General features: G+C 40.9%; 2 protein-coding genes across 3 annotated transcripts in view; both read right to left on the bottom strand.

Moving 5' to 3' along the window:
- Positions 1 to 817: 817 nt before the first annotated feature.
- foxk1 (forkhead box K1) lies at positions 818 to 11,096 on the bottom strand. Of its 2 annotated transcripts, XM_032527834.1 has the most exons (10): positions 10,476 to 11,096; positions 7,312 to 7,527; positions 4,750 to 4,948; positions 4,479 to 4,625; positions 4,040 to 4,233; positions 3,885 to 3,890; positions 3,559 to 3,731; positions 3,190 to 3,447; positions 2,108 to 2,281; positions 818 to 1,392 (listed from the first exon to the last, which is right to left on the bottom strand). In XM_032527834.1, the coding sequence occupies exons 1-10, from the start codon at positions 10,919 to 10,921 to the stop codon at positions 1,160 to 1,162; spliced, it is 2,046 nt and encodes a 681-aa protein (XP_032383725.1). In that variant the 5' UTR covers positions 10,922 to 11,096; the 3' UTR covers positions 818 to 1,159. The 2 variants fall into 2 exon arrangements, with proteins under 2 accessions (XP_032383725.1, XP_032383733.1); XM_032527842.1 differs by lacking the exon at positions 3,885 to 3,890 and having other exon boundaries at positions 10,476 to 11,095.
- Positions 11,097 to 14,383: 3,287 nt separating this feature from the next.
- Positions 14,384 to 15,182, bottom strand: part of LOC116704014 (cytochrome P450 3A40) — a 5,630-nt gene continuing 4,831 nt past the window's right edge. Inside the window, exons 12-13 of the mRNA XM_032539193.1 lie at positions 14,985 to 15,147; positions 14,384 to 14,583 (exon numbers count right to left, since the gene is read on the bottom strand). Of these exons, the coding sequence (XP_032395084.1) occupies positions 14,494 to 14,583; positions 14,985 to 15,147 (253 nt within the window). The 3' untranslated portion in view covers positions 14,384 to 14,493. The remainder of the gene's footprint in view (positions 14,584 to 14,984; positions 15,148 to 15,182) is intronic.

The raw sequence follows: 15,182 nt of genomic DNA, 5'->3' as shown, positions 1-15,182 counted from the left end.
AGGTTAAAATAAAATGACAACAAAATGAAGAAATATTTAAGGCTTTAAGGATTATAACAATAATGCTTTTATGTGCTAAGACAAACAAAACTGTATGCACAGGCAGTTCCATTTCTCATTTTACCACTACTGAAATAAGAGTGAAAAAAATAAAACAATCAGTTTGTCTACATTAGGTTAGCTCCACTTCAATCAACCTCAAATAGTTGCCTCTTTTTTTTGCCCTTCTCTGCTGTCCAATCACCCCAGATAATCTTAAAACTGAGGAGCTTCACACTGATAAACCAAACTGAGCTAAAGTGAAGCAAAAACGGCAAAGTCTTGGTTTGTTAGTCCTGGATTTTCTTCAAATATCTTCTGTCAAAATAATACCCCCTTTCATTTTGTGCTTTACGTAGAAGGCAAGAAGGGATAGACCACTCCCGTTCTGGTCTAGGCCTTAATATTGACATGTTTCTTTTCTTTTAAGAGAGACAACCTGTTTTACAGTAAGGAGGATGCCTTAGGAAGAGTACAATCATATTCATTCATATTCATAACAGTCTCCAAAGCCTCAATGGTCTGAGTCTACACAGCTAAGTACTCTGTGAAACTACACAATATATCAACTCTGATCATCACAGTTTCTTCTGTAAATGCCAGCCATTTCAAATCTCTGAACACACATTCCCTGGTTTTAAATCAGGCATTGACTCCAATCAGAAGTGCAGGAGAGGTGAGTTCTTTGGCCTGAGAGTGACAGCAACTGGTGCATCTGATCCATCAACCAGAGGAACGTTTGTATCTGAGATATTATCCAACATTCACAAAGTAAAAGTAGTGCTGATTTGATTTTAATATGCATAATGCTTTCATTTATAACCTTTATATCCTTACTTGTGTTGTCAGTGAATGACGAATTACAATACAAAGACTTTAAAGCTGAAAAAGTCCTGAAAGAAATACTTGCTTTTTACATTCAGAATGTATTTTAAACTTTGCATCTATTTTTGACCAAAATATATGTTCCTTACAATTTAATTCCCTTCTGTTGAGAGAGGCTGCCTGTACATTTTTTGGCCTTGTCGGCTGCAGTCATATCAAACGAGTATAAAAGGCGAAGCAGTTAAGGGACCATAAGGAGGCTGTCCATTGGGTACCTGGTAAGAGGCCTTGGGTTTTACTTCCTAGGATCATGGGTTTGTGATGTCATGGCAACAATGACAGGCTGCTGAGCAGGTGTGACTTGATGCTGCGCAGATTCAGTCCCACCCTCGTCCTCCACCTTTGGCCGCTTGGCCTGGGGCTCATCTGACTGCTCAGCTAAAGTTTCTGCACTGGGCTGCCTGCTCACCAGCACTGGAGGGGAGCTGGAGGCCTGGGCAGCCAAGATCTGGAGAGGACTACTCAGGCCTGGAAAGCAAATGAAGAGAAGAAGAAAAGTTAGGTGGAGTAAGTATCTGGATGCCTTAAGTCAAAAACATCAGTAATCAGGCTAAGTCACAATGTGAAGAGCATCTGAACAAGTTGACGCACAGGACGGCCGTCCGCTCGTTGTCCGCCGTATGATGGTTTACATCACACGCAGCGGCAGGTGAAGCTCAAACGTTAGTGAGTGTGCAGAGAAGAGAGAGAAAAAGAGAGGGAGGTGTGTTTGTCAATGAGTATGAAGTTAGCAGTAGCATTTTAGCTGTGAATGTAGCAGTGCAGTGTGTACAGTTTATCTGTTGGTGAATAAATGTTACAACCCATGCATGTATTAGGGCTACAACTCCACAAGAACCAAGCAAGGTTCAGGTGTCCTGCTTTCCACCTGCGGGTTAAGTTAAAGGGGGTTAGCCACAGAGCTAGCGACAACTTCAGCGCAGGCTCTCTAACTTAAGGTGGGCTGGCTTTAAGGTTGACCAGATATTCTCATTTTTGTGACAAGTTACTCCTCCAAGATTGCTTTAGTAATCTTATCCCTCGCTGCAACTGACAACCACTAAGCTTTATGCAACTAATGGCGCTATGACGTCACCGATATGCTAATAAGCATATAACAACATTTGCACCGAAGCGTTCTAAAGACCCAGGGAAAACTCTGGACTGGTCAATGTGTAAGGCAGTGATTGCTAAAAACTCTTACCAGATACGTTAGCAAAGCTGGTTGCTGGGGCAACAGTAGCAGTGGTGTGTTTACCATTCTGGGTAACAGGACGAACAGGAAGTTGATGTAAACCTAGGGCCAGGTTTCGTCCATCCCCACCCTGCACCGCACTGTCCACAGTCTGGATCACACGCTCTCGGTTAAGCTGGGCTTCTGATGGAAAAGACAGAATTCACATATGTAACAGCAAAACTAAATAGTTTATAGAAGTGCACATGTATGATCACGATACCAAAATTCAAAGCTCAGAATAATGTATCAAAAAATCTAGTTAGATTATGTTAGTTATGTTTTTTATTGTGTCATGCACAACCAAATTCTCAGCCCATGTGGACTTAAAAGTGGGGAAACATTTGTAAGACATGAACATAACTTTATATAGAATTACATTGTAAACGTAGATCTTTGTCTTCTGACAAGCTCTACAAATAAATCTGCTACAAAAAGGTTGTATTCCTACAACACGGCTTGTTTATTATCATTATACACTCATCTAGATTAGTGTAGCTGTTAAATCATATAATAACTAATAAAACAGGAAATGGACTTCATCTTTAATCTCACTTAATGTTTTGATAACACAATATTTGCTTTTCAAGGAGACCATAAACATGCTTGTTTTATAGTCAATAGTCATGTACCTGACTGTAACTGTGCACACATAGATGACTTTTACATCTAGAATTGATAGAATGCAAAGTGTCACAATTACTAAGCTGACAGCCAGCTGGTCAGTCAGTTTGAAATGTTCAGACTAAACTCTGAATAGCAGAGACAAAAAACATCATCCTAAAATCTTTGAAAAGTTGAAAATTAAACATGTGAATGCTTGAACGTAGCCAAACGTCCAACACCATGCAAATAAATTGTGTGGGAGCTAAATGCAAATAGAAACCGTTTTAAATATCTTCACAATACTGCAAAAAACAATGCAAAACAATTATGGACAGATTCAAATAGTTAAAACTGGAGATGAGCAGACCAACATGTATAATAAAAAGGTACTAATGTATAACATAATACACACAAATGACTTCTTAAAGAGATTGCCATGGCTATACCTCTGAATTCACTGTTGCCTTCTGCTCCTCCAACAGGGGGAGCGCTGTACCCATTCAGAGGGTTGGAAGTTAGAGGGACGCTAGTAACCACCCGCACCATGGTGACAGAGGACTGAGTGGGATTCTGAAGCACGTGGATGGGCTGGACATGGCCGCCACCACCTGGAACGAAAGCAAGGGTCTTCCCCGGGCCAGAGGGCAGGACTGTTTGGTGAGGGGGTGCAGCCATGATGACATGTTGAGCACTGACTGGAGATCCTACACAGAGATAGACGCAAACGACAATTGTATCTCTCATATAGAGTATATTAAAAAGCCTTTGTGTGTGTTTCTTTGAACATACTTGTATGCATTTACATGCAGGCTCACCTGGGGCACTCTGAGAGTACCTATATTCAGGGACAGATGCCAGTTTATTAGCCAGCTGTTCGTGGTGGTCGTGGGAGATAGGAGAGCCCTCTCTGCTCAAACATTCAGGAGTCTGCAGCCCACTAGATGAAGGAGAAAGAAGTCCCTGGTGGGTTGGGGATGCAGGAGCACTCCTGAAAAAGAAAGAATGAAGGAAAAAGAGACAAAAGCAAAGAAGAGGGACCAAAGAAATCAATTAATAGGCTACATCATGAGACCAGTAACTTACAGAGATTATTCACTGCCAGTGCCTTCTGCTGAATATATTACCTACAAACTAGACTTACTTTGTTCTATCCAATCAAATGATAGCCAGGAGCAGAAGCAGAGAGAAAGGAAGGGTTAACAAAGTCAAATCAGAAGCCACAGAGCATGTCTGACAGTTTTGTGTGTGTGTGTGCGCACAAACCATGCAGCTGAGGGCCACAGGTGACCAACTTACCTAGAAGAGAGAGGTCCGAATGGCGTCCTAAAGCAAGCAACCCCTCTTTGCCGCCTTTTCCTGAAGGCTTGCTCCACCAATTTGCTCTCAGAAGCAGAATCCACACGCCAAAAACTCCCTTTCCCAGGCTCATCCTGAGAGCGGGCCACTTTCAGAAAGTAGCGATTCAGAGACAGGTTGTGTCTGATTGAGTTCTGGAGGGGGAAATAAATCATTTTGTCACTGAACACAGATCTTGAATGTTATAGCCAATGACCCCAAACAGGACACGTATTTATTTCTTTTAATCTGAAATTAATGAAAGTAGCTGTAGCTATATAACTGCTAACAAGTCTTCCTATTTCATCATACAACTATCTTCTACATGATACTCAGCTAAAACTCCAATACCGTGTGGCTGTAAAGTTTTACCAATTAGTTTAAGACAGAAAGAACCTACCTGCCAGCCCTTGTCTGCAGTGCGATAGTAGGGGTAGTGTTTGGTGATGTGAGCATAGATGCCACTAAGAGTCAGCTGTTTATCTGGGGCAGAAGAGATGGCCTGGACAATCAGCTGTGCATAGGAATAAGGTGGCTTGGACTCATCCTGGACATGAAAGACACAAGTATTAAAATCCACACTTCCTCAAGCACATATTTTATGTAAGCAACCTCTTTCAAAGTTAAAACATATGTATTCTAATTCAAAATTAACTCTTTTTGATGTTAACCTTGGGGCTGTCTCCACCAGCTGACTCCCCCCGCTGTTCACTTCCCCCTCCTCTCTGCTCAGCAATGCTTCGTCTCTGCTCAGAAACAGCCTTGGCAGCATATTCAGCTGCTAACTGGAGGTCAGAGGTCACGTTGCGTCCATAGCGATACCCGGATGACCCTGCCCCTCGTGGACTAGCAGGACAGGAATTAGGAACACTGAAGAAAAAGAAAACGCATAGGAAAAAGTCTGTGTTAATGGCTTAAAGTGATGGTATATGGGCACTTCTGCAAGTGTAACAATATATAAACAAGATTAATTTAATCCCCTCCATAGCTGATTTGGTCACTACAGTCTCACAACTACAAACACAACCTAGAATTTGTGGACATAAAAAGTTAGGTTATGAAATAATTAAATGATTAGTCCAAATAAAAATGTTCGATTCCAGCCCGTATAGCCTATAATTGCATAAAAATCACATTCTAAGATGTCTCATTTTCACCACATGACAAAGCTCAAATTAGCAATGAAAACTTCCTATAATCACACACACACACACACACACACACACACACACACACACACACACACACACACACACACACACTATTTATATTATACACTACTGACACTAGTACTAGTGACAAATGTAATGCCACAGTACAAAGACAATTTCTTTTACACACAGTACACAAGAGCTACATTTGGAAACATTATTCCAACTGAGAACAACGGCGTTCTAAACGCAGGGTGATCATAAAACACACAACAATAAGCAGAAACCCTCAAAAAGTATGTTAATTATTAATAAGGTTTTATCTGGCACTGTTGTGAGACAAAACACAAGGAAACCCAGTAACTTATACAACTCACACCTGCTTCTGTTTGTAAAGTAAACACTGATTTCTGGGAGAGTCTTTGAATTGCCTTTGGCAACATACACACACACACACACAATTTCATACCCTTTGCATGTGTACATGGGCCAGCAGTAGAAGTGTGAGTGCAGGTAGGGGCAGAAAAATGATATTGTACACAGCTCATTTAAGTAACCAAACAGGAAAAGTGACTCTTACTATCCTGTGAAGAGACACCCTTGGCTTTTAAGTGGGAGCATACTTTACACAATAATCTTTTGTTTTATGTCATGTATGGGAAGACTGTCAAAAAAGGTGGCACAAATAAAGTTTTGGAAAAATGTATGAGCAAGCATCTTTACTGTGTGTGTTTGTGTGTGTGTGTGTGTGTGTGTGTGCACGCACGCACACACACACACACGTGTGAGAGAACATGAGCTGAGGGCTGAGCAGGGACGGTAGGGGGCTCTGAAAAGGAAACCACGAATGAACGGAAAAACGGCCTACAGGCAAAACAATCTGCCCAATAGCCAATCACGCGCCTCAAAGCTGTAGTCATTCCATATAAGGCAGGCACACACAAGCTGACATTGGTGGGGATGTGTGCTGTAGAAACCAACACAGACCGCCAGAGGGCACAATCAGCACCACCATGCTTGCCAGTAGCACATGCTGTGTACATTTATAGAGCAGTGATTTTTAAACATGTGCTATCACAGCTCATTAGAGGGAAGGCTTTCTATCTCAACAGAAACTCTGCAGCCGCTAATCAGTACACCTTCAACCAGATTGAAGAATATCAGTGAATATGAGCAGAAATAGTGTGTGTTTTGTAAAAACATTGCAGGCATGTGGGTCAAATCAGTAAAAAAAACAAAGGAAATTAAACCTCATATGTTTGCAATTGCATACACATGAATAAACAGACACAAGACAAGGTGAGAAAGTAAATCGCTCATATACTCTGGTAAATCTAAACACTTACTGTATAATCCATCGTATTACACAACTGAGCTATAAAGTGATGTTTTGTGTTCAGTTTAGGTAAATCACCAACAAGATACATCCTTAGATGAAATTGTAAAGTGAAATATCCTGATGTTTAATTGATAGTGCAAATCTTTTTTAAAACAGGATTAAATAATATAAAGGCCCTATTACTGCCTAATTATTTTGTAAATTAATTGGTCCATATATAGGAAAAAGTCACAGAAAATGCTGATTATGATTTTCTAACATCCAATGTGATGTCATCAGATTGCTTTTTTGTCACTTCACTATCACATCAGAAAAAGACAAATCTGTAAATCTTCAAATCAAAGAAGCTGGAGTGTTTAGCGTTTATATTTATAAAATTACACTTGATCAATTATCAAAACAGCTGCTAATTAATCTGTCAGTAGACTTATCAAATTATTGATTTGTCATAACAAATTATATATATTTATTCTCAAAACTGGAGACAGAAAACACAAATTAAAGCTCAGCAAACAAAAAACAAAAACAGCAAACAAAAAATGTAACAATGAACTGAAAAATTGCCTAAAAGAAGTTTCCAACAGCTTCCAAATACTTTGCCTTATAAACTGGTCTTTTCCTGCCAAATCGGGACAATCTGCTTTGCATTTCTGAAGTGTTTGTATATTGCATGCTGTGTTTGCGTTCATCAATGTGCGCCGGTTGGGGTTCATATCATTGTGTGTCTGTGGGTCTCCCCTTACCTGAGGGTGCCTGTGGGCGAGGGCAGCGGAGAGCCAAATGCCCTGATGTTCTCTTCATGCTGCTGCATTGTGGGAATGCTGATTTTGAGAGGGGATATGTGGGGCAGAAGCGGGCGAGGGGGGAGAGAGAGCTGCTCCCGCTCTCGGTGCTCCTCAGGCTGCAGGAGGGACATAAACTGGATCTTGATTACTGTACTGGGAAAACGAAACACACACCTAGAGAGCAGGAAGGCAGGAGAGAGAAATAGTGGAAGCAACGGGACAGAAGAAAAGTGAAAGTGATTAGTGCATTCTCTTCCATACAACATATTCTAAAAGTGACTGTTTTGGAACGTTTCATCAAATGACATGATCTTCCTCTGCAGATGGAGTTTGCCCAGTTAACATGGAAATGTATGTCATAACATTTTAAGTTACAGACTTCTTATTTTAAGACTCAAACTTATTGTCCTTTAGTGCTCAGGAAAATGGAAATTTTAACATTTACAACAATGTTCAAAATACAAAAGTTATTATAAGTTACACATAGTAGAAAAAAATCTTCCTCAAGTGACTGCACTTTCCCCTTAACTGGGTTTGTTTGTAATATAAACAATGTCTTTAGTCAACACCGACAAGAAACTAGTCTGGTTTAGACTTAACACACCATCTGCTAACCTGCATTTCCTCTTTTTAGGCAGGTCTGGACAACTGCCTCAATAAAAGCAGGAATCAGTCCAAGCCCAAGTCAGTTCAAGGCAAAACAAAACCCAGGAAATAATTATGTGTGCGAGGCATTGAGTAAATGTTTTACTATGGGACCTCAATAACAAATGTAAATAGTGTAATGTATCCTGGCAGGTTCAGGAAGCAACGTTGTATATTCAGTGTTGTTAGGTCTTCGTGACTGGAACCATCTTATCTGCTAAAATGATGATGATTGTATCTTCTTTAAGCAAAAAACTGAATCCCTACTAATTCTAGGGGTGCTGAATTCAGGCTCAGACCACTCTGAGACAAACCAATAAAAATAAAAAAATAAACATTCCCACACAAGACCACAGATGTGTTGTAAGCAGTTTCAGACAGTCTATGTATTCCATTCTATCTACATTTCATCGTTTTTCTATAATTTGTCACTGAAAAACTGCAGCTGTCAATGAAAATACCGAACCCATGTAAAGTCTGCTCCCAGCTGTCTCTGCCTAAAGCAGGCCATCCTCAACAACAGTCCATAAGAGAAAAGCATTAGTAAGAAAGGACATAGACTGGTGGCAACTCTGAAGGAGCTCCAGAGTTCCACAGCTGAGATGAAAGAGACTGTGCACAAAACAACTTTTGCTTAATTCCTTCACCAGTCTCAGCTGTATGCCAAAGAAGCAAAGAGAAAGCCACTGTTCAAAGAACTCACATGGCATTTTGAATAGTCTTAGTCCTAGAGAGTGCACGTGAGAGACTAGGGAGGTCATTATACAATACATTTAGCAGTTGATACCAATACCAGTGACATTTCACAATTCAATATCATGGTAAAAAAACATAATTAATCCTATGTACTTTAACATGCACTCATTTATAACATGTATTACAGGATTAGGATGACAAGAACACCTTGGATTTGTTAGAACCCAAAATTTAGATTCTATTTGTGGAGAAAACTGATCGCTGGGGTCAGTCTTTATTTTCAGTTTCAACCCTCTTTCACTGTTTTGCCGAGCAGTTAAAGGCAGTCAAGCTGTCAGGGTGCACGGAGACAAGGAGCCACTCATTGTGCTTCTGTGCGGGTGGGCATGCATCCTTTTTTAGGCCTTTTAACAGTACACTACAATACTTGTAGGTGTATATGCTGCCTCTGTCAGGTCCAAAAGCATTGCATCCCTTGCACTGGTACAGTACACAAGTAATGTCACTTTTTCAGAATTGTCATCAACTTGGTACCAAAGTATTGTTTTTTTCAAGACATTCCTATCTGAAACAAGGCAGGAGGCAAGACATTAATAAATTGCAGGCCCCAGAGGCTGTAAACATGGCTATGTTTGATATGGCCTTGGTTTGCCAGAGTTTTGTTTACTCCATGTGCTCCTGCAATGAGGATGTGTTTTCAGCCTGTATTTCCTGTTCAAAGCCCAACACACCCCCAAACAGTCTTGACAGCCAATCAGAGAAGATAAGGGCACAACCACCCAACCAATCAACCAAACAACACCCCCTCAATTGATGTCAATGCTTTCAGCTTTTAAGATTGCCACCATAACAACCAAAGCAGTGAAAACAGCCTTGACAGTGGTGCAACAGCACAGCTAAAATCATATTCAAACACCAGATGGGTCCTCTTGATACATTTTTTTTTTGATTGAGCTGTCAAGGGTGCGTTTGTTTACATTAAAAGGTAACGTGACGGCGACACGTTGCTTAGCTTCGCAACTAGCTAACATAATCGCCCTGGAACTGACTAAATATATGATTTAAAAAAAAATGTTTAAAATTATCCATTTCTACTACAACATGATTGTTTTGAAATATCATAGGAACCTTTCAATTTCTGCATTTGCTGACTACCTAGCTAACGCTTATGGCGACGATAGGCCAAATTAGGCTAAGTTTGCTAACGGCTCAAACTATCTAACGTTAGATTAATACACTGATTTACAAAGTGGGGTAAATGTAGACAAATGAATAACAGTTATAATTTGACAGCTCACAGTGGAGACATATTGGAAAATTGTGTTTACAGCTCCACTGTCCAAACAAAAGGTTACAGTGCATTTATCCGAAGCTCTTCCCAGACCAGACCAAATGAAACCGTTCAGATTATGGGGTGCCATGACAAACTTTGTATCCCCTCAGAATACGTTTCCCGTTTTGCCGTACATTTGGAATGCTAGTATATCTACCAAAACTATTAATGTTGTTGTTGTCGTTGCTTTGTGTTAACATAGCTAGCCCACAATTTTATAGATGTTTTAAAGTTTGATTCAATCGTTGGGTGTCTAGTAAAGGGGGAAACATACTTTAAGTGGGATAAGAAATCATTCATGACACCAGCTCCGAGATTTTAGTGATGCGTTCTATCAGTAGGTCAATGTCTAACTTGAACATCAAAGTTTGCTCTGCAACAGCCAACCGCCGTGTTACCATAATTAGCCTGTCGGTAGCGGCTATGCTAGCTAACTGCCTGCACTCACTCTCTGGGTAGCGACAGCGGCGGCGCCCCTCTCCGCTGAAATACCCCGTCAACGAACACGCCATTCTTGCCCAAGCACCGGAGGGAGAAACCGCTCGACTCGTCGTAGTTGATCTGCAGGTGTCGCCGTGAAATGAAGCTCGAGTGACCCATGTTGACGTCCACGGAGCCGTGAGACGAGTTCCGGCCTATGGTGACCGTCCTCTGGCGCATCACAAACTCAAAGTCCCGGCCTTCGAGTCTGGCCAAGGCCTGCAGAGGAGGACAAGCGAGTCGCACGGGAAACATCCCGGCGTCGGCGCGGGCTTCCATCATCGGAGGACCCAAGAGGGCGAGCGAGGGCTGGTGATAGGAGTGCGAGGTCACCGCGACGCGCACGGGACTGCATGGTGCCGACTGTAGAGCGAGCAGGGCTCGAGCTCCGGTGTCTTCCCGGTAGTCTGCCATCTTCTTTCGGAGGGTCAACACACTCTCACACGGACACACACACACTTTACTTTTCGCGCACACAGAGTTGCAACGTGAGAGTTTTCGGCCAGGGCACTTGTTAGCTCCGTGGCTCTCGGAACAACATGGAGTCCGAGTCGGTGTAAGAACGGGACCGGAGTCTCTACAGGAACGGGACTCGTGCTGCATTCAGGGCATCCTCGTAAGCTGCTGCTTCAAAGATAATCATAGAAGATAGTTAGTGCAGAACTTTGGTTCAACCATAAACAGCCAAATTAATGGACACAGACACGCCGTAGACTTCCAATCAGAAAGGGGGTAAGCCTATCTTCACAAGGCGTAGCTCCTATGGCGCTATTTGATTTTCATTTTAACATCCCTTTGAAAGCGACTCTATTTAGCTGATAACTGGAGAGATGTCAGTTCACCTCCTGGGCACTGCCAAGGTGTTCTTGAGCAAGGCACCCCCAACGGTCCAGCACTGGCAGCCCACTCACTCTGACATCTCATCATTAGTCCATGTATAGGACCTGAGCATGTGTGTGTGGTCAGGCCTGTGTGTAATAACAACAGAGTGTACATTGTAATTTCCCCATAGGAAATCAATAAAGAGTGCAAATTCAAATTAAATTAATTAACAAACCTTTATGGACTTTCTGACCAATTAAAGCTCAAGGTACATATCTTCAAATGTTCTGTGAGTGCTCCCCTGTTGGTCAGTTCTGGAACAATATTGCATCCAAAATTTCTGCCTTGATTAATGTTACTGTACCTGTTACTGTAAATATTTGGATTCTGAATAACCTGTCAGCCTTCCAGCTCTCTAAAGCTCAAAAACGTGCTGTGTTTGCTGGACTTACAGCTGCTAAGAGAATGATTGCAACTCGTGGAAGCCATCTCATAACATGTCTATCCGTGGATGGACCCTTGCCTTCTTGGATGTTGTGTACATGAAACTGTTGACAGCGCGCCTCCATTGAGCGCCAGAAAGGACCCTGGACACTTGGCACAGCACTGGAGGCTCTTTGACCTCAACCTGCGCATGTGATTGGTCCCTTGTCGTGTGTGTGTCTGTCTGTTTGTTTGTTTGTTTGTTTGTTTCTGCATGTGTTGTTGTTTCTCCCTCCCTCCCAGCTTTCCTCTCTGTGTTTTTTGGCTCTGGGATGCGTTCCATGACTCAGTGTGTTGTTTGTAATGTTGTTTTTTGTTAATTTTTGAATATGAAAGAAATAAAAAAAAAAAAAATAACATGTTTAAACTCATTCTGCTAGATACCACGTTTACATCTCTTATGTTAGGGTGTCCATTTCCAACATAAACTATTTTCTGGACAGTCAAACGCCACCTTATTCTGGTTCAGGGTTACTGGGATCTTATCAGAAATATTTATTCAGCATGTCAGTCTACAAGCAGTTTTTAGTGGCTATGTTATATAAAATTGCACAATAATTTGTCAAAGCATGTTAACTGGGGTCTGCTCAATCCCTAGTGTAAAGATTTTTAGGTTTGGAAATAAAGGTGCACTATGAGTTCCTGCATGGTTTCAGCACAATTTCATTTTTGTCTGAAATTGTAGGCATCTCTCCTTGATCCGCTAGCTGCCTGCCCCCCTGAATACACTGTGTCGGGAGACAACACAGGGGTCGTAAACATCACACAATCACTAGTGTCACTGGATTGACAACAAAACACTCCAGCCAATCGCGGACAAGATGGTAGGGGGAGGGGGTGGGGTTAGTGACAGTTAGTCATGACAGTAACAGAAACATGGGGGAAGGGGCAAGTTTGCTCTGTTTTGTTTGAAATTTACTTGGAACATCAACAGAAGTGACCAAGCAAGAACTCATAGCACATCTTTAACTAGATTTAGGGTAAAAGGTGTTTTGGTTTGTTAAAATAACATGGGCAACAAGGCACGGCACGTTTCTGTGTAATAGCGTCGTTTAAACACTGGAACAATTTGAAGTGCTTTACATGAGGCAACTTAGCACAGACACGAAATTTGAACACACAATGAAGAAGAAGATCAAATCAATTAAAATAGAATAAAGTGAAATAAAAAATAAGCTAGACATAAAATAAAAGACAATATCAATAGTGCTGTTACAGTGCAGTAGTAAGTTGCCTAGAATCTGTTCAATGGAAAATAAAAGGGCATAAGAAAATACATGTTACAGTTGCAGAAATATGTAACACTAAAAATGTTGAGATCAGAAACCGACAGTAATGCCGGTCACTGACACGGGATAACAAACGATAACAGCAGAAAAGTAGTCCTCAACATCATTGCTATCATGGCTGCAGGTTCTCTTCCCTGAACGCCACATCTGGGCACCTGGCCAATATGCTGCAGCTCATTTCGTCACACCAGGAAACAGAATTTTTGAGATTTGTCATCTACTGTGTTATTATTCAGAATTTCTAATTTACCATAGCTTTTCACTTTTGTGTCTTTCATGAATTGCAAATTGCTCTGTGACTTGAACAACAAAAACAACAACAACAACAAAATATATATATATATAGATATATAAAATCACACACAAGTTACTTAAAGACATTAAAAACGTGTCCATGAGGATTGCAGTTCATTATGTTCTTTATCATAAAGCTTGGGTGCTTAACCAGCTTAAATGAAAATGGTGCATTTAATTGACAGGTTTAGTGTAAATCACATATTTCAGCTATTTTCAGCAGATAACCTTTTCTCAATCCCAGCCGCAAGAGCATGTGGTGTCTGCAGTGGAGCTGGTTTGCCAGTCTCAGATTTTTCTTCTCTTCTTTTTTTTTTTTTTATCTCTACCCTCTGTTTATAAACATGGAAAGAACAAGATGGTTGAAAAACGCGGATAATGGATCTGTGAAGTAGCAGGAGCTCATGAGCAAAAAATGAACAAAACATAAACAGACCATCCACACGAGTGCGCTGTTGTGATGTAAAACATTTACAGAGCTAGAGTGAATACGTGCATAATTACAACATAATCACAGAAGGCCAATGCACTTTCTTACTGAAATACCTGTTCAACCATTAACTCACTGACTGGCTGAAATCTGAATGAACCCTCTTTACCTTTTATTTTAGTCCCATATTTAACACAGGGTGGTAAGAAAACATGAACACCTGCAAAATATAATAAAAGCCTGTGCAATGAGCCTGCAATAAATATCAGTACTTCCTTCAGACAAGCTTTTATTATCAGAAAAGCATTGATTAACTGTACAGTCAAGCAATGAGACAACAGTGGGTGGTGCTGTTGTGTGATAAAGTATAATGGTATACTGGGAAGGAAAATAACCCCCAAAAATGTCTTTGTAAGTATCAAAATGTTTCTGTTATGCTTCTAACTCTGTAAGTTGCTGTAACAGGGATTAAAAATCGGAAACATTTAAACTATCTTTTACTGTTACCAGTGTCTTTACAAATGATCAATTTGTCACTCAATTTAATTTAAGAACTCATACAGATGCACACATAACTTTACTATTACCACAAGAAAATCAACATGGTTTTTAGTCACAGTAGGCCTGTATACAACATAGCTAAAATTATTATCCTTTATCTTGTTGGTTTATTTTCTGGGTTCAGCACGTGGCACCAACTTCAGTTTGATTGGTCGTTTTGGCATCAGCAGGCCCTGGATGTCCATTTCCAAGGGGATCTGGCAGGAATTTACATGTGAAGAGTAAAAAAGTGCAAACAAAGTCTACTATGCATGAAGTAAATAACAACTGCCAGTACCACAGCTGGTGGAAACCTCTGTGAAGCACAGACAGCTTGTTGAGTGTGTTATTTGACATTTTAGCACTTAACAGCATCAAATGTTTTCTTGTTTTTCAAAGTGTCAGGTAGGCATTTAGCCTTTTAACATTAACCCTTTCAACAGACAGACCTTTACCACACTCATGATTGGCTTGATCTTTGGTATTATATAACGCTCCATTTCCCAATAAAACAAGCAATAAATCAAATTTGCACACAACAGTATTACTCATACATCATAAAAATGATTAATATCAAGCAGTGTGATGACTTATGGAAGATGAATATCTTTGGTCTCACCTCAGTCTCCTTACACACAGAGAAGCTGTATCTCTGCAGGATCTCCACGATTGCTAGTTTCATCATCACCAGAGCAAATCGCATTCCAATGCAGTTCCTTGGTCCTGCCCCGAAAGGCATGTAAGTGTACGGATCAATAGTCTCTTTGTTTTCCTTGCTGAACCTGAAGATTAGCACACACACACACACACACACACA

This window comes from Etheostoma spectabile, chromosome 2 (genome assembly GCF_008692095.1).
Source record: "Etheostoma spectabile isolate EspeVRDwgs_2016 chromosome 2, UIUC_Espe_1.0, whole genome shotgun sequence".
In the NCBI taxonomy this organism is placed as follows: Eukaryota; Metazoa; Chordata; class Actinopteri; order Perciformes; family Percidae; genus Etheostoma; species Etheostoma spectabile.
The sequence above is the reverse complement of the archived record's forward strand: the minus strand, read 5'-3'. Positions and strand labels throughout refer to the sequence as shown.